This window comes from Propithecus coquereli, unplaced genomic scaffold (genome assembly GCF_000956105.1).
Source record: "Propithecus coquereli isolate 6110/MARCELLA unplaced genomic scaffold, Pcoq_1.0 Scaffold440, whole genome shotgun sequence".
Lineage (NCBI taxonomy): Eukaryota > Metazoa > Chordata > Mammalia > Primates > Indriidae > Propithecus > Propithecus coquereli.
In genome coordinates this window covers 734597-757397 of record NW_012150175.1, presented here as the reverse complement: position 1 = coordinate 757397, position 22801 = coordinate 734597, and the positions used below count along the sequence as shown (strand labels likewise).

The 22801-nt window shown below is 39.4% G+C and overlaps 1 protein-coding gene across 1 annotated transcript in view; it reads right to left on the bottom strand.

Moving 5' to 3' along the window:
• ARHGAP19 (Rho GTPase activating protein 19) overlaps positions 1-22801 on the bottom strand; it is a 61061-nt gene that overhangs the window by 23971 nt on the left and 14289 nt on the right. The window contains exons 2-6 of the mRNA XM_012654518.1: positions 12457-12722; positions 11163-11243; positions 9365-9574; positions 5241-5467; positions 3321-3407 (exon numbers count right to left, since the gene is read on the bottom strand). Coding sequence (XP_012509972.1) covers positions 3321-3407; positions 5241-5467; positions 9365-9574; positions 11163-11243; positions 12457-12722 — 871 coding nt within the window. The remainder of the gene's footprint in view (positions 1-3320; positions 3408-5240; positions 5468-9364; positions 9575-11162; positions 11244-12456; positions 12723-22801) is intronic.

Genomic DNA, 22801 nt, shown 5'->3' with positions numbered 1-22801 from the left:
ATGGAGAATGCTCATGGACTGTGTGGTAATGAGAGACCCAAACACCAAGCGCTCCAGGGGCTTTGGGTTTGTCACATATGCCACTGTGGAGGTGGATGCAGCAATGAATGCAAGGCCACACAAGGTAGATGGAAGAGTTGTAGAACCAAAGAGAGCTGTCTCCAGAGAAGATTCTCAAAGATGAGGTACCCACTTAATTGTGAAAAAGATCTTTGTTGGTGGCATTAAAGAAGATACTGAAGAACAGCACCTAAAGAGACTATTTTGAACAGTATGGGAAAATGGAAGTGACTGAAATCATGACTGATCAAGGCAGTGGCAAGAGGGGCTTTGCTTTTATAACCTTTGATGACCATGATTCTGTGCATAAGACTGTCATTCAGAAATACCATACTGTGGCTCTTTCACGTCCTCGCTTACAAGATGACAAAGACAAGGAGGAACAACGGTCGGGCCAAAAAGGGTCTTGGCCATGTGCAGCCTATTCACTGCACGAACTGCGCCCAATGCGTGCCTAAAGACAAGGCCGTAAAGAAGTTCGTCATTCGGAACATAGTGGAGGCCGCAGCTGTCAGGGACATTTCTGAAGCAAGTGTCTTCTATGCCTATGTGCTTCCCAAGCTGTATGTGAAGCTACATTACTGTGTGAGTTGTGACATTCACAGCAAGGTAGTCAGGAATCGTTCTCGGGAAGCCCACAAGGACCGAACACCCACCCCAATTTAGACCTGTGGGTGCTGCCCCAAGACCTCCACCAAAGCCTATGTAAGGAGTTGAGTCCTTGAGGACTGAAGAAAAACTATCCGTTGGAAAAAAATAAAATGGAAATTATACTTAATATAGCATGTTGCATATGTCTGTGCCAGATAGAGTGGGAGTTTGTGTTATACGAGGTGTTCAAGTGTGAATTGTCACATAATGTTTTCCTTGGAAAGAAAGCTAACCTGTGTGAATTAAACTTTAACTCTTGTAGTCTTAAAAAAAAAAAAAAAAAAAAGAAATACCATACTGTGAATGGCCACAACTATGAAGGAAAGCCGTGTTGAAGCAAGAGACGGCTAGTGCTTCATCCAGCCAAAGAGGCCCAAGTGGTTCTAGAAGCTTTGGTGGTGGTCGTGGAGGTGGTGTTGGTGGAAATGACAACTTCGGCTGTGGAAGAATCTTCAGTGGTCATGGTGGCTTTGGCAGCCATGGTTGGTAACGGTGGTGGATATGGTGGCAGTGGGGATGGCTACAATGGATTTGATAATGATGGAAGCAATTCTGGAGGCGGTGGAAGCTACAATGATTTTGGCGATTTCAACAATCAGTCTTCAAATTTTGGACCCAAGAAGGGAGGAAATTTTGGAGACAGAAGCTCTGGCCTCTATGGTAGTAGAGGCCAATACTTTGCCAAACCACGAAACCAAGGATGTGGAGAAATCAGAACTCTCATGCACAGTTGGTGGAAATATAAAATGGTACACCACTATGGAAAACAATATGGGAGTTCCTCAAAAAATTTTATTAATATTACCATATTATCCAGCAATGCCAATTCTGGGTATTTACCCAAAAGAACTGACAGCATGGCTTTGAAGAGATATTTATACACCCACGTTTGTAGTGGTATTAGTCATGATAGCTAAAACGCAGAAGCAAACCAAGTGTCCACCGACAGATAAATGGATAAGTAAAATGTGGTGTATCCACACAACAGAACGCTATGCAGCCTTTAAAAAGGAAGGAAATCCTGTCACATGCTACAGTGTGGATGAACCTTAAGGACATCATGCTAAGTGAAATAAGCCAGTCACAAAAGGGCAGTAGAGTATGATTCCACTTATATGAGGTACCCAAAGTAGTCAAACTCTTAGAGACAGAAGGTAGAATGGTGGCTACCAAGGGCTAGGGGGAGAGGAAAGAGGTATGGTGAGAGTTACTGTTTAATGGGTATAAGGTTTCAATTCTGCAAGATGAAAAGAGTTCTGGAGATGGGTGTTGGTGATAATTGCACAATAGTGTGAATGTACTTAATGCCACAAAACTGTACACTCAAAAATGGTTAAGATGATAAATTTTGTGAGTGGTTTTTTTTTTTTCGAGACAGAGTCTCACTCTGTTGCTGTGAGCTAGAGTGCCATGGTGTCAGCCTAGCTCAGAGCAACCTCAAACTCCTGGGCTCAAGCGATCCTTCTGCCTCAGCCTCCTGAGTAGCTGGGACTACAGGCATGCGCCACCATGTCCGGCAAATTTTTTCTATGTATTTTTAGTTGTCTAGCTAATTTCTTTCTATTTTTAGTAGACACGGGGTCTCACATTTGCTCAAGCTGGTCTCAAACTCCTGAGTTCAAATGATCCACCCGCCTCGGCCTCCCAGAGAGCTAGGATTACAGGCGTGAGCCACCGCACCCGGCCAAATTTTATAAGTGTTTTATAAGAAAAAAGGAACCAGAACAGGATGACCTTGGAAATTCTCAGCCTCTTCAGCTACCAAAAGATGCTAAAATTGGCCCGGTGCTCACGCCTATAATGCCAGCACTTTGGGAGGCCAAGGTGGGAGGATCACTTCAGGTCAGGAGTTCAAGACCAGCCTGGGCAACATAGTGAGACCCCATCTCTACTTAAAAAAAAAAAAAGCTAAAATTAAGAGATTCACTATCAAGAACATATACTCTAAAGAAAAGGTCAAGAAAGTGACTGTACAACCTTTTGCTAAAATCTTAAAAGCATCAAAAGGTCAGAGTATTCACCAAGGGTCCTTTCAAGAGAGTAACAGTGTGCCTCACAGATCCTCTCAGTTAAACCAGAGGGCCTTTAGGAAGCTTAAAGGCATTGTCTCCTTCAGCCTTCTCAGAAGACCAAGGCAGAAAAAGATTCATCTTCAAAAGATTTGTATATGTGGCTTTTGTCTAATGCAATGAATCCCACTGAAATCCAGAGAAGACCCACAAAGTTCTTAAGAAAATTATGTTGGCAGAAACACTGACTATTTGAACTGAAAGAGCCAAAGAGTACAAAATGAAAGGAGATGGTCACACCCTCAAAATTCTACTGGCAGGAAGCAGGCAGGATAAAACTACTCTGCTGCCAACACCTGTGGCCTTTCGTGAAAAAGGAAGGCTGACTCGGAGGGTGGAGCCAACTACCCAGAGGACCTGTTATTCCCATTCTTATTCCTCTCCACCTTGGCTGTTCCCCTGGGTTTTGCTCCTGTCCATTCTGGCTTACAGCCTCAGTCAGGACCTTTCTTATACACTCATCTTCATAGCCCTGCTTAGGATCCCACCCTGCTCCATTTTCTTTGTCCTGTTACCAACCAAATGCCATCCCTTACCTACCTTAAAAAGTTTCTGGGAGTGTTTAATCATAAAAGCCATCCCATTGTTTAATTTTGTGATATTCTCCTGAAGGTCATTTGCAGTGACCTATTCAGAGGGAAAAAAAACCAGACAAAGGACATTAAGAGCTGAGAAGCAGGATTTACCAATACGCTTATGCTTTCAAATTTATGAGTTTCTACCCCTAACAAAGGTGTCTCTAATACAATGTTTCATTCTAGGAAGGGTTATTTGGTTCAGCAGGACATGACATGATCTAGAAAAACCATGTGTTCCTGAAGTGACCAGGAAATCCTTGAGAACCAGTCTTCATTTCCTAATTCTGCTTGAGAATTAGACATTCAACCAAAGTTGCTAAAGAAAATCTAGTCTAGGATTCAAAATTGGGAGAAGAACAGAATCTGTACCAGCCATCAAGGACACTGCCTTTTCAGAGAAACTGGAATTTCTTCAAAGACAAAAGAAAACTGTCACTACTGATACCAAAGGTGACATCCGTTTCTTAAAAACAGTCAAATTGTCATTGATTTCCTTCTTTCGTTTCTCCTGTTTTTTAAGTACTTCAGCAACTCTACTATCCCAAAGCTCTTATCCTCAACAAGTACTTTGTTACTTTATCTGTTTGCTTTTACCAGGACCCCTGAAATAGTTCTTTTTATACCCACAGTTTACTCACTCCTTTTCCACTGTCTTGGTTAGCTGGTGCTAAAATTCCTTCATTTTGAGGCTTAATCTCCTTAATATGGACAAGTGTTGGTGTGTTCTCTGCTCCTCTACACAGCCCTAGAGCTCTTCCTGGCCCAGAACTTTATATTATTTTTGCACTAAGTTACTTGTTAGGTAAAATGTTCCACACAAGCTCTCTTTTTTACCTTCCTTTTCTCATTTCTTATAATCTCAAAAATCTTTCATAAGTCACTATAATCTATTTCTATTATCTTCCCAACAACCTATGAGGTAACTGGTAAAGCTACTACAGTAAGTCCTCAAAAAGTCACTGATAGGTTCTTGGAAACCATGACTTTAAACAAAATGATCTAGGGCAGGTCCTCAAATAACAGCAGGCCCTCGAATAACATCATTTCGAAAATTCAATGTCATTTTGTTATAACACTGATTAGGAAAAAAATTTGTTTAAATTCGCTTAAAGTTGCAGTTTCTAAGAACCTGTCAATGACATCAAGTGAGGACTTTCTATCTTTTACCCAGTTTACAGAGAAGGAGCCTAACATAGAAAAGGTAAAAGACATAGATAACATAACTGGTTTGTAGCTTCCAACCCAAGTACCTGGGCTCCCAATTCCATCATATAATAAATAGCAAAACCTATATTATAAAGGGACAGGAATATGAGCTATGTGCCTCCAGGTCAAAAATTTGTTTAAAAGACTTCAGATAATTTATTTCTCATGTAAGTCACTGAGGAGGCCACGGTCTCAGTAATAAGAAGCACATTCAGCACAGGAAACAGGAAAGTTAGGACAAGATTGCTATAAGTTACATCTCGGCCATAAGCTTGGTGACATTATCCCATAAGATCATATACCTCTATTCTAAATTTATACCATTCAACCTTCAGAAATTAATTTGATTTCCCAAGAAGGCTTTCCTGTTAAGAAAGATTTCTGACTAGTCGAAATGGGTATTCTAGTTTATTTAGTGGCTATAATTTCCCACTAAGAGTTCCCATTAGTAAGCTGCCATACAGGTTTACAGAGACTGATTTACTGTAAGTGAGGTTAACCGGAATTGGCCCCCTCAGATTTGATTACTTTTGAATGAACTAATAAAGTAAGTTCCTAATCTCATAAAACTGAAGACTAGACCTTGGACTCTTGATAACTTGACCAAGGGATAGCCACGGGATGAGGCCCAGCCCAAGAAAACCAAGCAATCTTTACTCTTCCCCTCAACACTCACATGTTTTGGCCACAGGACATGGGGTGCAAACATAAGGGCAAGGTTATAGGCAGACATCTTATTCTTGTCTTGTTTCTTTGCTGTTTGGTACAGAAGATCAAGCAATAACTTCAGCAAGTTACGATTAGGAGGAGGGAGAATGAGGAAGAGCAACTGGAGAGCCTCGATTTGCCGCTCCTTATCTGGTATATTGGTCTTGTTTCCTTTATCATCAAACCGCGTCAAATCTTGAGGACAAAAGAGAATTTACAAAGGAGGAACAAAATATCAGCAAGAAAAATCAATGCTATTATATTATCCTCCCCTCAACTCTCGTCAAAGAAAGGAGAAAAAAAAGAATCAGGCATAAACAAAATTCAAAGATTATGGCAAAATGTAATAATGTAATGCCAATAAAATTCAACAATAAAAAGATAAAAACCTAATTAAAAATGTGGAAAGGATTTGAATAGACATTCCTTCAAAGAAGTGGCCAATAAGCATTTGTATGCTCAGTATCATTAGCTATCAAGAAAACAAATGAAAACCACAGTGAGATACCACTTCATAACCATGAGGATGGCTATAACTTCAAAAAGACTGACAGTAACAAATGTTGACAAGGATGTAGAGAAAATTACAAGGGAGGTCCCTATCCAGACAATACAAAATAGGATGCAGACCCTAGCCAATCTCTCTTTCTTTGCCTTTCCTTCTGCCTGCCCTGATGCAACAATGACATAAGTACCATGCTCTGTAAACTTATATCTTGCTCTTGCCCCATAATCCTATCTTTCTCTCCTCAATAAACCTCATTTTTGTAATTGCTTTAAAAAAAAAAAGGATATAGAGAAAATTAAACCCTCCTGCATTACTGGCAGGAATGTAAAATGGTATCACCACTTTGGAAAACATTTTGGCAGCTCCTCAAAAAGTTAAAATTACGGCCAGGCACGGTGGCTCACACCTGTAATCCTAGCTCTCTGGGAGGCCGAGGTGGGCGGATTGTTTGAGCTCAGGAGTTCGAAACCAGCCTGAGCAAGAGCGAGACCCCGTCTCTACTAAAAATAGAAAGAAATTAATCGGACAACTAAAAATATATAGAAAAAATTAGCCGGGCATGGTGGCGCATGCCTGTAGTCCCAGCTACTCGGGAGGCTGAGGCAGAAGGATCACTTGAGCCCAGGAGTTTGAGGTTGCTGTGAGCTAGGATGACGCCATGGCACTCACTCTAGCCAGGGCAACAGAGTGAGACTCTGTCTCAAAAAAAAAAAAAAAAGTTAAAATTACCATTTGACCCAGCAATTCTATTCCTAGGTATATACCCAAGAGAAATATTAATAAAAACATGTCCACACAGGCCTTTGATAATGCCACCCTCTCTACTTTTCCCCACTCAGATATTTTGTGGATAAAATAAAAATGAGAGTGAATTATGCCCTCATAACAGGATGCTTCCAGGCAGCTCCTCATGGAGTCAGAATCCTTGTTTCTCCCTTAACAGGCCATACAGGTAAAAACAGTCCCCTGGATGATCAGAATTTCAAAAGACACCGATAATCATTTGGGTATAATTTATATAGACCTAAAAATGATTACAGTATGTATTTAACTTCAGTTAATTTCATGTTTAGGGAAGGCAGGTAATATTCCTAGAAAATGTTCCCTGTTAATATGACACTGAAAACAAAAATCCCTTCCAGTTATCAGCAAGGTCTATCAAATGCTACAACTGTGCCACACCTCAATATGTTCTCAAAGAACAGTGACTCACAGGGCGGTGGAGGGGAGGACTTCAAATGAATGAACTCAAAGAGAAAGCAAACAAAACAAACATTTTTCATGTTAACACTTATAAAAAGAATTATCAATATTTTCCAAACCTTTTTTCAGAGATCTAACAACTTTATTTCTCCTCAAAATAACTATAAAATTACATAACATTCTAGTAATATTTGTAACATCTGGATTGCTACTCAAAGTGCTAAAAAAAAATATCTAATCTTATTAGATTTTAAAAATTCAAAACTAGTTTTTTTAAAGTAGTAAAAATTATTCAAAAGAAAAAACTTTATATTTATCTTCCTTAAAATTAGAAGAAAGAGGAAAAGAAATACTCAAGGGCAGAAAAGTAAGTAAATGCAGTATGGATTTTGATGCTGTTTGCACTTAGAGCCTATAGCAGCATAACAGCTGTGTAATTTAAGAATGAATTCCTGCCACACAGGCATAAAGAAGAATGAGGAAACCATTTAAGAGCTGAAAATGGATCATTCTCCAAGATGCATTAATTGAAAAGAGCAAAGCACAGAACTGTGAGTATAATACCCTACCACTACATAAAAAGAGAAGAAAAGGAATATATGTCAGTATTTGTTTGTTAAGTGTACCAAATATCTCTGGAAGGGCACATTAGAAATCACCAGCACTGGCTGTCTCTGGGAAGAATAAGTGCATGCTGGGGAACAGAGGTAGGAGAGAAGCTTTTCACAGTATATTCTTTGAACCTTTTGAAATTTGAACCATGTGAATGTATTACCTATTCAGAAAACAAATAATACTATTTTTTAAAAATGTTCCAAGAGTACAGATGACCTCAGCTGAGGCATAGAAATATTTAGTAAAAGCCCCAAACCAAGGCAAACATACCAAACCTGTAACTATCAGAGATAGCTGAATCAATCAATGAAAAGCACACATTTATTGAGCAACTAAAATGTTCAATGCACTATGCTAGAATCCATCAGAGATACAAAAATAAATAAAACCCAGACCATATCTTATCATCAGCTCCTTATCTTAGTAAGAATCTTGAAGCAGGTGGCAGCTGCGGGAGTGGTCAGTCACAGAATGGCAATGATTGGGGATTCTGGTAGCACATACCTGAGCTGTTCACTGGTCTGATCCTCGAGTGTTGAGGAAGGATGGGGACTTGAGAGCCCAGACACACCTTGATCCTGAGGGAGGAGGAAGCTGGGGATCCAAAGAAGGAGGGACTACAGGCCCCAACCTTTGGGTCTGACGGAGAGGGGCTGGAAACTGCAGGGTCTAGCTAGGAAAGGGGACTTCTGGATCTGGAGTCACAAGGATGACAGGTGTGAGGTTCAAGATTTTATGAGGCTATTTATGGGACTGGAGCAAGGCTTTGCCCCTAGGCGAGTGTTCTGGGTCCCAAGACGGAGCTTGGAATAGAGATGGAGAGGGAAGAGACTTGGGAAAACCCTGGACTGATATATCCTTTCCTCATCCCTAAAAGGGAAGTCAGAGGCAGGGTGCTGTTGGCAAAAGGAAGCCAGAGTGGGAGGAGACTTGAGACTCGTGTGAGACAAAGAGAAAAACACAGATACTAACACAGAAAAATAATACAACAAGGCTGGGCGCGGTGGCTCACGCCTGTAATCCTAGCCGAGGCAGGCGGATTGTTTGAGCTGAGGAGTTCGAAACCAGCCTGAGCAAGAGCGAGACCCCGTCTCTACTAAAAATAGAAAGAAATTAATCGGACAACTAAAAATATATAGAAAAAATTAGCCGGGCATGGTGGCGCATGCCTGCAGTCCCAGCTACTCGGGAGGCTGAGGCAGAAGGATTGCTTGAGCCCAGGAGTTTGAGGTTGCTGTGAGCTAGGCTGGTGCCACGGCACTCACTCTAGCCTGGGCAAAAGAGTGAGACTCTGTCTCAAAAAAAAAAAAAAAATACAACAATAATAAGAGCACTCTTGTACTGAGTTTACTGTGGCCTGAGCTCTGTGCTAATAAGCATTTTATGTAATTACCTCATGTCTTCTTCATCACAACTCTAAGAGATATTATAATTATTATTATCATCATCATCATCATCATCATTATCATCCCCATTTTATAAGACAGAAAATTGAGGCCCAGTGAGGGAGAATCAAGATACGGATGTAAAGAGACAGGAGAGACACAAAACCAAAAAAAAATCCTATTTATCCAGAAAGCCACTTGATTAAGTAAAACTTAACTGGCCAGCTTAACTTTTGAGTACCCAGAGAAGCCCAGCAATATCATGAAACCTTCACCAATATTAAAAGTATTGTTGAGGGTTACAAGCAACGGAAAATTCCAAATGACTTTACTAAACTGAAAGAAATGTATTTACATCTTCGTCTTACTTCCTATACTCACCAGCAATTTTGAGGTGTGCATTGAAATGTTTGTGTGTCAGCAGAGGCTCCGGCAACTCTCCTAGAAACATCTTCAGCAAAGTGGCAACATCATTTGAGTGAAACTCCCCCGATTCCAAGTCAATGTCACTTCCATTATTGAGAGCATCCCTTAAAATCTGCTGTCGGACACTATTGCCTGGTACCCTAAACAAACCCTCTACTCGCAAGTCTGCTTAGCATGGAAGAAAATGGAGAATGGGCAAAAAGGAAGCAAAAAGAGAAATTATGATTAAAATATGTAGTGCAAAAACTACTTTACACTTAAAAGACCCTTTACAAAGCCCTTGAAGTAGGTTTTTGCCTTTTTTCCCCACAGTAAGTTAGAACCTACTGGCTCCCTTAGGACACCTGAACATCCCTGAGCCCTGGAGATCTCGCAACTAAAAAGACAGTCCTCCCAGGAGTCATTCAACCTCCTGAGGTACACGTGGAGACTATAAATTTAACCTAACCAATGATTTAGAGAGGCTGAGTTCATCCGTGGAGGTTTGTAGCACCTGTAAACTATTTTTGCAGCCCATAATGAATCTAGAGTCTCTATACTGCTTCAGGAATTAGAACTCTAATGTGTCAAATCACCTTTCGGTCTAAGAGATTTCCAGAAACTTAGGCTCATCCAAACTAAACTATTCTTCCCTCCCAACTAGGTTCTAGGCTCATCTAAAGGGATTAAAAAAGGTGAGACAGGCTGGTCTGAAGGTAGTGAGTTATTTCAATTGATTGTTCACAGTCAGTTACAGATCAAAGCCCTTGTTCTACTCTTTCCCCCTTCTCACTACTGCACTTGACTAGTCTTAAAAAAATAAAAAAAAGGCAAGACATACAGTTTTGGTTTGATTTGGAAGAAGTGTGAGTATTCATGTTTTTAGCTTAGGTACATATTCATCTTTGTACAACTCCTTATTCAGGGGTCCAAGTTCAAATGCCTACAGGATCAGGCAGCCAATAGTAAAAAAATGAATGAGAACCATAACAAACTGGGGAGCCACACCTGTGTCTCAGCTGATCGTATCCAAGTGGCAACTGAGCCCAAGGATGCTAGATCTTCCTATCATCAAAGAAGCTGAAAACCTGTACTTTTCCCATTTTAAGACAGTGATAACTTATTTTGTTTTTAATGTAATCCTTTGCCGACCAAACAAAACATAAATGCAGATGACTCAAGCCCTTAGGCTGCCAGTTTGCAACCCCTGCTCCAGTTCCTAGCACATCCAGTTCCTAGCACAACGTCCCACATGAGATAAGCCATAAATAAGTGTTTGGGTTGAATTTATCAAGGAAATATTTTTAATTTATCAAGGCATCACATAAGGCCATACATTTCACATATACTCAGCTATGCCAAGCACTTAGAGCAATGACATAACCAATATGACTAGTAAAAAGTGAAATGATTCAAAGTGTGTTTTAATCATAGAATTCTGGAGATGAAAAGTATTATACTCCCTTGAATAAATGTAACAATTCTTTAGGGACGATGTATTTTTCCAGAAAAAATGTCTCTCTAAATTAAGAGGTAAATGTGATTTCATAGACACTATCTAATTTATATATATCTTTGAGAGTGTAAAGCAAACCAATACATAAGATGAAGCTTAAAAGGAAATATATTTTAAAACATGCCACCTGAAATTATCACTGATTAGTTCCTTTATTGATGGTTAATTGGCACCTACTAACTCAAGGCAGTTAGCTCTCAATAGAAAACTGACAATTCTTCACTAAACAAAGAACAATAAAATTTCTAATAGTCTTACTCTTGTGCAGATATTCAATCAATTGGTATATCTGGGCAATGCCTTCCTCCGTCAGTGGGGATCCAAATACCACTTCTTTTTCTGAAAAACCATATAATAGGATAGGGCTACATTTCATACAAATAGTACAAAATCATCATACTTAAAAACAAGCATCCTATTTTACAACTCAGCAAATGTTTTTACAAGGTCAGTAAACAAAAACCTTAGAGTTGGAAATGCACCAGAAAACGCAATCAGAACTATCAATCAACTCCCTCCAAGTTCAATATTAGATCATAGGTTCTTGAAGGCAAAGATCCTCTTACTTAAGTAACAATATCTAGCATGATGCTATTTAACTTAAAAACAAACAGAAAACAAAACTTAAGAGCCAAGATTGGCAAAGCATGATAGATTTATCCACTGGAGTTGGTACAAGATCTGATCTGTAATAATGTTTAAAGATTTTTTCTACATTAATGATTCCCTTATATTTAATAAGATAAAATAGTAACTTTTTATGATAATATCAAAAGCAAGGCTACAATTTATTTTATAGGAAGATTTTTTGGGGGGTAATTCATAGGTATCTAACTTACCAAAGCATTCCATGGAATGAAAACATTTCAGAACTACTGCAATAAAAAAAAATTCAAGCTTTCTTTATTGTACTCTCCAGCTATGTAACTTTGTGAGGGGTTTTTTGGTTTTTTGTTTGTTTTTTTAGACAGGGTCTCCCTCTGATGCCCCAGCTAGAATGCAGTGGCATCATCATAGCTCACTGCAGCTTCCAACTCCTGGACTCAAGCAATCCTCCTGCCTCGGCCTCCTGAGTAGCTAGGACTACAGGTGCGCATCACCACACTCAGCTAATTTTTTCATTTTTTTGTAGAGACGGGGTCTTGCTATTGCCCAGGCTGATCTCAATCTCCTGGGCTCAAATAATCCTCCTGCCTCAGTTTCCCAAAGTGCTAGGATTACAAATATGAGCCACCTTGCCCAGCCGACTTTGTTTTTTAAATATTATTTTAGTGTATTAATAGGACATGAAAATCAAGACACTCCTGATAACCTAAATTAATCACATCATCACTCAGGGACTGAATATATTTGCTTTAGCTTAATTATTTCTGTTATCTAGACAGTTTTTATCATTTTTATTACTATTACTTAAGGCTTTACTACTTATGAAAGTAAGAAAAATGGCAAAAAATGCTTTAAGTTAATAGCAACTCTTCAGGGAATGTGACATTGTTAAGGATAGGCCCAGGGAACAGCTGAGACCTGCCCACCCTTCAGACACATCTCCTACCCTTTCGTTTGAGAGACATTAGAGACCGGAAGAATCCTGATGCTGGGCCAGTCCCACCAGGCAACTTAAGGTCCACTTCCCCCATCAGCTGAGCCAACTCAGTTCCAGGTAAATCAATAAGCCTTGTGATATTGCTGACCACCAACTCGGTGAACACATCAGGTTTCTCATGTCGGAGTTTCTCCACAAAAAAGTCAGGATTGAAGATAATGGGCTGACCTCGAAGGGAAGAATCATTGCAGATAACAAAATTGCAGATGGCATCACTGAAAAAAATGAAAGAGTCTTTGAGGGGATCATTTTTGTATGTGTTTCTTATGCGCTACTCATTGGGTTCTTTGGTTCCTGGTCCACACAGAGGCAGAAGGTCCTTATAATCAGCACCCTTTAACTGAGCTAGCTGCCCTTGAATTCTGTTCCTCATAACCAAAAAGCCTTCACAGAATGGATGGCACTTACAAGTACATAACATAGATATTGATTCAGCTTTGCTCAGGTCCACAAATAGGTTTTATTTTAAAAATTCTTCAATTCTGGATGCTTCTGACCCATCCATCATCTAAATCCAACCTTTGCTCAGACAGGTTCTTCTCTATAGGGCCCCTGATCTTAGCTGGTTTTCCACTCCTAAATTATATTGGCTATACTCCTGGCAAAGGTCCTCTAACTCCCAGAAATATTTTCTACCCTGTTCTTTGTCTCCCAATGCCTAACTACTACCCTGTTCTTTGTTCCTCAATGCCTACCACTTCTTATTTCTATTACATTATTACATTTAAGAACTGTATTTCTTCCTTCCCCACTCCCACTGCTTCACTTTATCACGAAAAAAGAAAAAAAGGGAAAAAAAAAAGAACTGTATTATTCCATCTTATAGCAGATACATCATTGTTTGTATTCATTATCAGTTAACTCTAATGGCTTGTTCTAATTCTTATTATATATAGTATTACATAACCAATGAGTAGACATAAACCAGAAAGGACAAGTTATCACATCTCAGTCAGGTGAAGCTGAAATTCACCTGACTCATACAAACATTCCCACCACAAAAAGCAATCACAACTTAAAAGTTGCCCACTGCACCCTAGGTTCCAGGAAAAATGACAGACACCTCTAAATATTAAACACAACTTATCTACAATGCACTTGACCAGCACTACCTGGATAATTTTTCATAATAGTATAATGAAAACAAGGCATGGGTGAACTTCAAAGTTCATCTCTACTTCCTTGAAAAATTATTACATAATTTTAATCAATGGCCCAAATCCTCAGTTGGTGGCTACTGGATTCTATTTCTCTAAAATGATAACATATTAAAAATCACATAAAATAAAAACTGTGAATGGAGTGGTCTCAAGCCAAAAAGTCACTAAAGATCTTAGGCCAGGCACAGTGGATCACACCTGTAATTCCAGCACTTTGGGAAGCCAAGGCAGCAGGACTGCTTGAGGCCAGGAGTTTGAGAGAAGCCTAAGCAACATAGCAAGACTCTGTCTCTACAAAAAAATTTTTTTTAAAAAATTAGCTGAGCATGGTGGCATGCGCCTATCGTACCAGCTACTCGTGAGGCTGAGGCGGAAGGATTGCTTGAGCTAGGAGCTGGAGGCTGCAATGAGCCATGATCACACCACTGTACTACAGCCTAGACAACAGAGCAAGACCCTGTCACTAAAAAAAAAAAAAAAAAGAAAGAAAATTTAAAATGCTTGTCTCCTCAACTTTTTTATACACTAGGATAGCTTATGGATAGGTTATTTTTCCTGTACAAACTTAAAGATGCCAATGATTATAACTCAATTAGAATCAGAAGCAACTTCCTCTTAAGCCATTGACAAGAGCCTCTTTTTTTTAATGTCAGCTTATTTCAGTCAAGAAACAAGTCAATATGAACTATTGTTTATAATCACTGCTGATAAGAAATTATCACTCCGTCCTGGAGAATATTTAGGGGATTTAAAAAAAAACTGCCACTCTACTAATAGGGACAGAAAAATCATAAAATGTGTTAGCACCAAAAGAATCATATAATTTATCGAGTCTAAACTGATCATTTTATGGAATTCACATCCCTTTTAATTCTGAATAACTGATTTCAGATCAAATTAGTTCTAACTTATAAATGTATATGAATAGCATCCATTATATTTCTGAAGTACAAATACCTACACACACTAAAACCTACAGACTTTTATTTTATGAATGTCCAGAGCAAGACTCAGTTAAGATTTCTAATACTTTTATCATAGTTGACCCTTCAGCACTAAACTGGATAAAATACTATACACTAGTGAGAAAGGTACTAGAAGCACAAACCCGCTAGGTATACTGTTTCTCAACAAAATCCCTCCTACCTGGCCATCACCCCCCAAAGTGCTCCCTCCTAAACAACCTGAACAGGTAGAAGAACAAACAGGTTCAAGGCTACCCCTAGCTATTTATAAGGAATACGAGAAAAAAAATACCACAGAAGTCCTAACACACAAGCAACATGTAAACAATCTCAGTTTCTTTTCCCCTCTGCTTTTTCCTCTCCTTTCTTCCTATGTTCATTCACTCTTGTTAATTTCTTTAAGCTAAGTTTCCACCCCCCCCCCTTTTTCTGAGTGGACCATCTGGTAAGACAATACCTAAGAGACAGAAATGATTAAAAAAAAAAAAAGAAGTAGTAGTAAAATGGAAGATGAGAGATGGAAAAGACAGAGTGGCTTATTTTCTTTAAGTTATTCCCATATCACAAAGCCCACTAATCCCTCTCCAAAGAAAACACAATATCACAATATAAAGCTAAGAATATCAAGGAACATGTTTAAGAACTTAAGAAATGTCTAAGACCAAAGAAAAAAATTATATATTTAAACAAAAACAACTTACTGCTCTACGATATTTTAAAACAAACTCTTAAGTTTGCTCAAGTTCAAAAAATAATAAATTTCTTACATAAGTGCTGAAAGCTTCTGATGAGGCATTGGTAAATCGAAGAGACAGGAAAAAAGCTTTCTCCTTGTTTGTGGTGACAAAGGAACTCTCCTTTCCCTGCCCCAGCACAGCCTACACAAATTCCAGACATGTTAGAGGACACAGGGCACATTATGGTGCTTGAAAAGCAGTACTTAGGACTCTGAGCACTCATCTGCAAGCAGGAACAAAACAGAAATAAAAAACTGGACCAGTTAATTGTACTTGCCAATGAGTACATGAAGCCCAACAGCAAACTCCCATCACCACTGAAAGCTGTATTAGACAAAACAATCACATAATGTAAGAGCATAAGGACAAGTAGTTTTACAGTATTGGGGGCGGGGGGAGCTATGATCCCTACCTCACACCAAACACAAAAAAGTAAATTCCAGGTAGAATAAAGATCTAAATATGAGTTCCCACAGGGTCACCTGGGCACACAGGAAACGCAGCCAGCACCCACTGGGATGGATGGTCATAGTGGGAGCTGAGGGGAGAAAGGAAGAGGCAGAGGCAGGGACCACAATGGGAAGACCTCCCAGCACCCCTAGGCTTCCCAGGTGCTCCCTCAACAGGCATGTGGGCAAAAAAAAAAATAAAGATCTAAATATGAAAAGTAAAACTTTAAAAACTTTAGAAAACAGTATAGAAGAATAAATTAATGAGGCATAGGAAGGGTTTCTTAAGATATAACAAGCACAATTCACAAAGAAAAAATTGATAACTATATTAAAATTAAATTTTTCTGCATAATAAATGACATAAACAAGGTTTTATAAAAATAAAGTCACAATGCCTCTAGAGAGGAAAACTGAATGAAACAGGAATAGCAGTCGGAGAGAAACTTTTCACTGTATACTCTTTTATAAAAGTAATAATAGGCTGGGCGTGGTGGCTCACACCTGTAATCCTAGTACTCTGGGAGGCCAAGGTGGGAGGACTGCTTGAGGCCAGGAGTTCAAGACCAGCCTGATCAAAAGCAAGATCCCGTCCCTACAAAAAGTAGAAATATTAGCCGGGTAGACATGGTGGCACACGCTAGTAGTCCCAGCTTCTCAGAAGGTTGAGGCAGGTGGATAACTTGAGCCCAGGAGTTTGAGGTTGCAACGAGCCATGATGATGCCACTGAACTCTAGACCAGGCAACAGAGTGAGACTGTCTCAAAAAAAACAAAAAAAAAAAAAAAAAAAAAAAAAAAAAGAAAGAAAGAAAAATGGACATGAGATTTGAACAAAATCTCATAGAAAAAGATAGCCAAATGGCCCATATACTCATGTTAAAAAATACTCGAGGAGGGTGTATCTGTAGTCCCAGCTACTAGAGAGGCAGAGATAGAGGGATCATTTGAGCACAGGATCTCAATACCAGCCTGAGTAACATAGCAAAACCCCATTTCTAAAAAGTAAATTTAAAAAAAAAAGCTCAGGTCGGGTGCGGTGGCTCACGCCTATAATCCTAGCTCTCTGGGAGGCCCAGGCGGGCGGATTGTTTGAGCTGAGAAGTTCGAAACCAGTCTGAGCAAGAGCAAAATCCCGTCTCTATTAAAAATAGAAAGAAATTAATTGGACAACTAAAAATATACAGAAAAAATTAGCCGGGCATGGTGGCACATGCCTGTAGTCCCCGCTACTTGGGAGGCTGAGGTGGGAGGATCACTTGAGCCCAGGAGTTTGAGGTTGCTGTGAGCTAGGATGACGCCACAGCACTCACTCTAGCCCGGGCAACACAGTGAGACTCTGTCTCAAAAAAAAAAAAAAAAAAGCTCACTATTATAAGACATCAGAGAAATGCAAATTAAAACAACATATTGCCTACATGGTAGGCCACGCCTATAATCTTAGCACTCTGGGAGGCCAAGGCGGAGGATTGCTTGAGGTTGAGGTCAGGAGTTCAAGACCAACCTCAGCAAGAGCGAGACCCTGTCTCTGCTAAAAATAGAAAGAAATTAGCTGGACAACTAAAAAGAGAAAAAATTAGCCGGGCATGGTGGCAAGTGCCTGTAGTCCCAGCTACTCGGGAGGCTGAGACAGGAGGATTGCTTGAGCCCAGGAGTTTGAGGTGGTTGTGAGCTAGGCTGACGCCACGGCACTCTAGCCCGGGCAACAGAGTGAGACTCTGTATCAAAAAAAAAAGTCCAGCAGAAAAGTTTTTAAAATTGTGTTATTTACAAAGCAATATTACATAATAATGAAAATGGACAGACTCTAGCTATATACACCTTTATAGATGATTCTCAGAAATAATAAGCAAAGAAGCCATACACACACACCAAGAGACAACTATATACTATATAATGATATTTATATTAAATTTTAAAAACAAACAAAACTAATGCTTAGAGATACTTGCTTAAATGGCAAAACCGTAAAGAGCCAAGCACAGTGGTGTGCCCCTGTAGTCCCAGCTACCCAGGCTTAGAAGGCTGAGGTGGGACAACTGCTTGAGCCCAGGAGTCCAAATCCAAAAGGAAAAACACAAAAACAACAACAACAAAAAAAGAAAACACCAAAAACTATAAAGAAACGCAATGATATATTAATATTTACCATAAATTTCAGCATAATGGTTACATTTTGTGGGTAGTGGTTAAGAAGAGTAGGCATAAAGGCATAAGAGGAGTTTCTAGGGTGCTAGTAATGTTCTTGTGATAAATCACTGAGCTATGGGAAAAGGAGAGAGGGGATTTGAATTAAATATGGTAAAATGTTAAGATTTGCTAAAGCAGGCTGGGCAAGGTGGCTCACGCCTGTAATCCTAGCACTCTGGGAGGCCGAGGCGGGCGGATCATTTGAGCTCAGGAGTTCGAGACCAGCCTGAGCAAGAGCGAGATCCCGTCTCTACTAAAAATAGAAAGAAATTGGCCAAACAACTAAAAATAGAAAAAATTAGCCGGGCATGGTGGCATGCGTCTGTAGTCCCAGCTACCTGGGAGGCTGAGGCAGAAGGATCACTTGAGCCCAGGAGTTTGAGGTTGCTGTGAGCTAGGCTGATGCCACAGCACTCACTCTAGCCCGGGCAAAAGAGTAAGACTCTGTCTCAAAAAAAAGATTTGCTAAAGCTTATATGATGGCAAGTGTACTGATTATATTATTCTATCTACTTATATGTAGATTCAACATTTCATGACAAATTTTTTTAAGAAACCAAGTAGTTGTGGCATAAATCTCACTACAACTTGATATAAATATGACAGAATATCAAAGTATACACTAAAAGTTAATTTAATCACCATAAAAGCTTTTGCATAGATGGTCAGAACCAGGAGAATTAGTACCTAGGTATGTAGGCACACAGAGATAACAAGGGCTCCAGGCAACTATCCCAAAGAATGATAGAGGCAAGATCTCTCAAGAAAAATAATTTTTATCACCTACTTATAGTCTACAAGTATCACTTTTACCACTAGATGGAACTCTACACGTAAGATGGTATGTTCAGTGAAAGGACTGGAAACAATACACAACTGAAAAATCAATTACAGAAAAATGAAATGCAAGTGCTTCTGAGGCATGTTGAAGCCATGAATCTGCAAAATTCAAGGCATGAAAAAAAAAAAACTGCATCCTGCAGATGTGTCTTTTGGCTGACTACTACCAAAACTGCATACCCACAAAACTAAATGTTTCCTCCCTAGTGAATTGCCTAACTTGATTTGTTCTCCAAGAACCACAACCTTGGCAACATCTATCAAAATATGAGCTATATTTAAATTTGTCCAAATCTGAGTTACTACCCTGAGAGAAGTATGCACTCTCTTACTGCTTTTTCAACCCTAAAAGACTCTAAAATACATCTTTAAATGTGTCACTTTATTGGAGAGCTGTTAGATAAGGAACATACACAACTATCAAACAAAAGACTATATTCCCTCTTTTTGCATATCAAATTTAAAGTGGCATCATGAAAGTTGTAAATAAAGAGAGACTAAACAGCCTCATGTGCCCAATCTAGCAGGGTTTTTTAATACCAGAAACAGTTCTAAGTTGATAAGTAGTACCAGAACATTTCAGGAAATAGTATCCAGTTTCTTAGATAAAAATTTTGAAACATTTACACCCTAAGGTCTTCCCTTAAGGGTAGTTGTCCAGGGTTTTGTAATATGGACCTCGTATCTCTAACTTAGATTCCAACAGTCTGCAAAATGTATTTAGCTCCTATATTTGATCTCAAACTTGAAATGAACTTCAAACTTCTAGAGCAACTTAACCAAAATTAAACTGACAAACTAATCAGAGATAAAAGAATTCTTGATGGCTTACCTTCTTAACCTAAACATTTTTGGAAACTTAAGATTTTGCCCTATGGAATGACAATGTAATGCTCTCACTCAAGAAGGCTAATTTTGGGATTAGTGCCCTTATTTAAAAAAAAAAAAAAAGAAGGCTAATTATACTTTCTCAGAGTATCCATTATGTCAATTTACTGACAATGTAATGTTTATCCTTTTGGGTGTCACAAGAATTGGCATTAATTCTGTTGCTGACACCTCAAGTTTTCTCCTCCAAGCTATCAATAGTATACAACGGGAAGAAATCTACTTGTATTAGGAAAGTACCAAAATGCCCTATTTGGAGAAAGTGCTATAGGATGCTTCACTAACAATATAGTTTCCCTTTTATCATTTATCTAAAAAGTGTTTATTCCTCAAAAAAGGAGAGTCAAGCTTCATGAGCCTCTCTTTCCCTACAGACCTTAAATGCCACTAGTCTCAGGCAATTTAAACTAGAAGTACTTCTATGTATGATCAGATTAGGTTCTAAAAGACTTCTGCTTCCATTTATTTCGAAGTCCAGAGTGATACATAGTATCTAAGAGACAGATAATAGTTTTGTTCTGGCACATGACTTGTTCATATCTACACAAGTTCACAAATTGAAAATTCTGAAGAAAAGAGCTTCTAGGGGCGAGGTCACACCTCACGCCTGTAATCCCAGCACTCTGGGAAGCCGGGAGAGGAGGATTGCTTGACATCAGGAGTTGGAGACCAGACTTGGCAACAGTGAGACCTCGCCTATAGAAATCTAGAAAAATTAGCGGATCTTGGTAGCACAGGGCGTGGTGGCACATGCCTGTAGTCCCAGCTACTTGGGAAGCTGAGGCAGGAGGATCGCTTGAGCCCAGGAGTTTGAGGTTGCAGTGAGCTGTGATGGCGCCACTGCACTCTAGCCCAGGCAAAACAGAGAGACCCTGTCTGAAAAAAATAAAATAAAATAAAGTAAAAAGCTTCTATAATACTTTTAGTCGGCCAGAAGTACTCAATATTCTACGAACCTAACCATAAGTCTTTTCATTAACTTGTATAAGGAAGTGAATTGTTTTTCTGAGACACATGGTAGCCAAAAAGAAATCACAGTCATTCACGTATTATTTAAAATCAATCCAATCATGATCTGCTGAGTGCTTTGTAATTTTAAGGTACAGGGACAAAAAGCTAAGGTAAGTCTCTAGCCTCTAGAAGCTTAAAGTTCACTAAGCAGTACAAGATTTTAAATAGACGGCCAGGCATGGTGGCTCACGCCTGTAATCCTATCACGCTGGGAGGCCAAGGTGGGAGGATCACTTGAGGTCAGGAATTCAAGACCAGCCTGAGCAAGAGTGAGACCCTGTCTCTACTAAAAATAGAAAGAAATTAGCTAGACAACTAAAAATATATAGAAAAAATCAGCCGGACATGGTGGCACACGCCTGTAGTCCCAGCTACTTGGGAGGCTGAGGCAGAAGGACTGCTTGAACCCAGGAGTTTGAGGTTGTTGTGAGCTAGGATGACGCCACGGCACTCTAGCCCAGGCAACAGAGCGAGACTCTGTCTCAAAAAAAAAAAAAAAAAAAAAAAAAACAAGATTTTAAGACCGTAACACAAAAGATGATATAAGATCATTAACTGCCAAATGCGTGATACAGACAATAAAGGCTCTAAGAATCCACATGTAAGAGAGAAACTTTCACCCTTATATAAGAGTTGAAATTTGAGCTAGATCTTAAAGATGAGTAGGATTTGGACAGTAGGAAAAATAAAAAGATAACTAATACTTAAATAAGGGGCTTTTTGTTGGTTTTTGTTTAAGAAACATAAAATATTTTCTCCACACATTACACAAGCTCTTTTCAAAACATATATTTAAACAACAGGAATTATATGTAAGGAGTTACAGAGATAGCATAGTGGACATCTGTTGTTTTTGCCTACCAATATCTATTTTCCACTTCCTCTGATAATAGCACCTCCATTTTCCCTTGGGCAATAACCTCTCCCCATCTTTCAAATCTATGTGACTTGGTGGGCACTAAGTGTGAGCACATGACCCAGGCTTAACCAATCGAAACATTCTATTCCCCTCACTGATTCAGACAAAGGCCCACAAGTCAAACCAGGACAAAAAAAATCTCAACTCCAAGAGTTTTGCTACATGCTAAAATTGCTAAACTGGTAGAATGTAAGTAAAACTGGAACTGTTGGTGGTCCATTACTGCCCTGCTACCTTTGTAGAGAACCTGCCTTCTTATGAAGCAAATACAGAGGAAACCAGATTTAACAGAGCCAGAGGCAGATACCTACTGACATTGTTTGAGATTTTCCATACAAATTAAGCCATTCTTTTTTTTTATTTATTTCAGCATATTATGGGGGTACAGATGTTTAGGTTACGTATGTTGCCCTTGTCCTCTCTCCCCCCCAAGTCCGAGTTTCAAATATGTCCATCCTTCAGGTGGTGCGCATTGCACTCTTTGTATATGCATATACCCGTCCCCTCCTCCCTCCTCCCCCCTCCCCCCTGCCCAACATCCAACAGATGTTATTCTTATATGTGCACTTATGTGTTGATCATTTAATACCAATTTGATGGTGAGTACATGTGGTGCTTGTCTTTCCATTCTTGGGATACCTCACTTAGTAGAATACGTTCCAGCTCTATCCAGGAGTACACAAGAGGTGCTATATCACCATTGTTTCTTAAAGCTGAATAGTACTCCATGGTATACATATACCACATTTTATTAATCCACTCATGTATTGATGGGCACTTGGGCTGTTTCCACATCTTTGCAATTGTGAATTGTGCTGCTATAAACATTCGGGTGCAGGTGTCTTTTTCATAGAGTGTCTTTTGTTCTTTTGGGTAGATGCCCAGTCATGGGATTGCTGGATCAAATGATAATTCTACTTGTATCTCTTTAAGGTATCTCCATATTGCTTTCCACAGATGTTGCAAGCACCACATGTACTCACCATCAAATTGGTATTAACTGATCAACACATAAGTGCACATTTATGAATAACATTTATTGGCCGGGCGTAGTGGCTCACGCCTGTAATCCTAGCACTCTGGGAGGCCGAGGCGGGCGGATTGTTTGAGCTCAGGAGTTCGAAACCAGCCTGAGC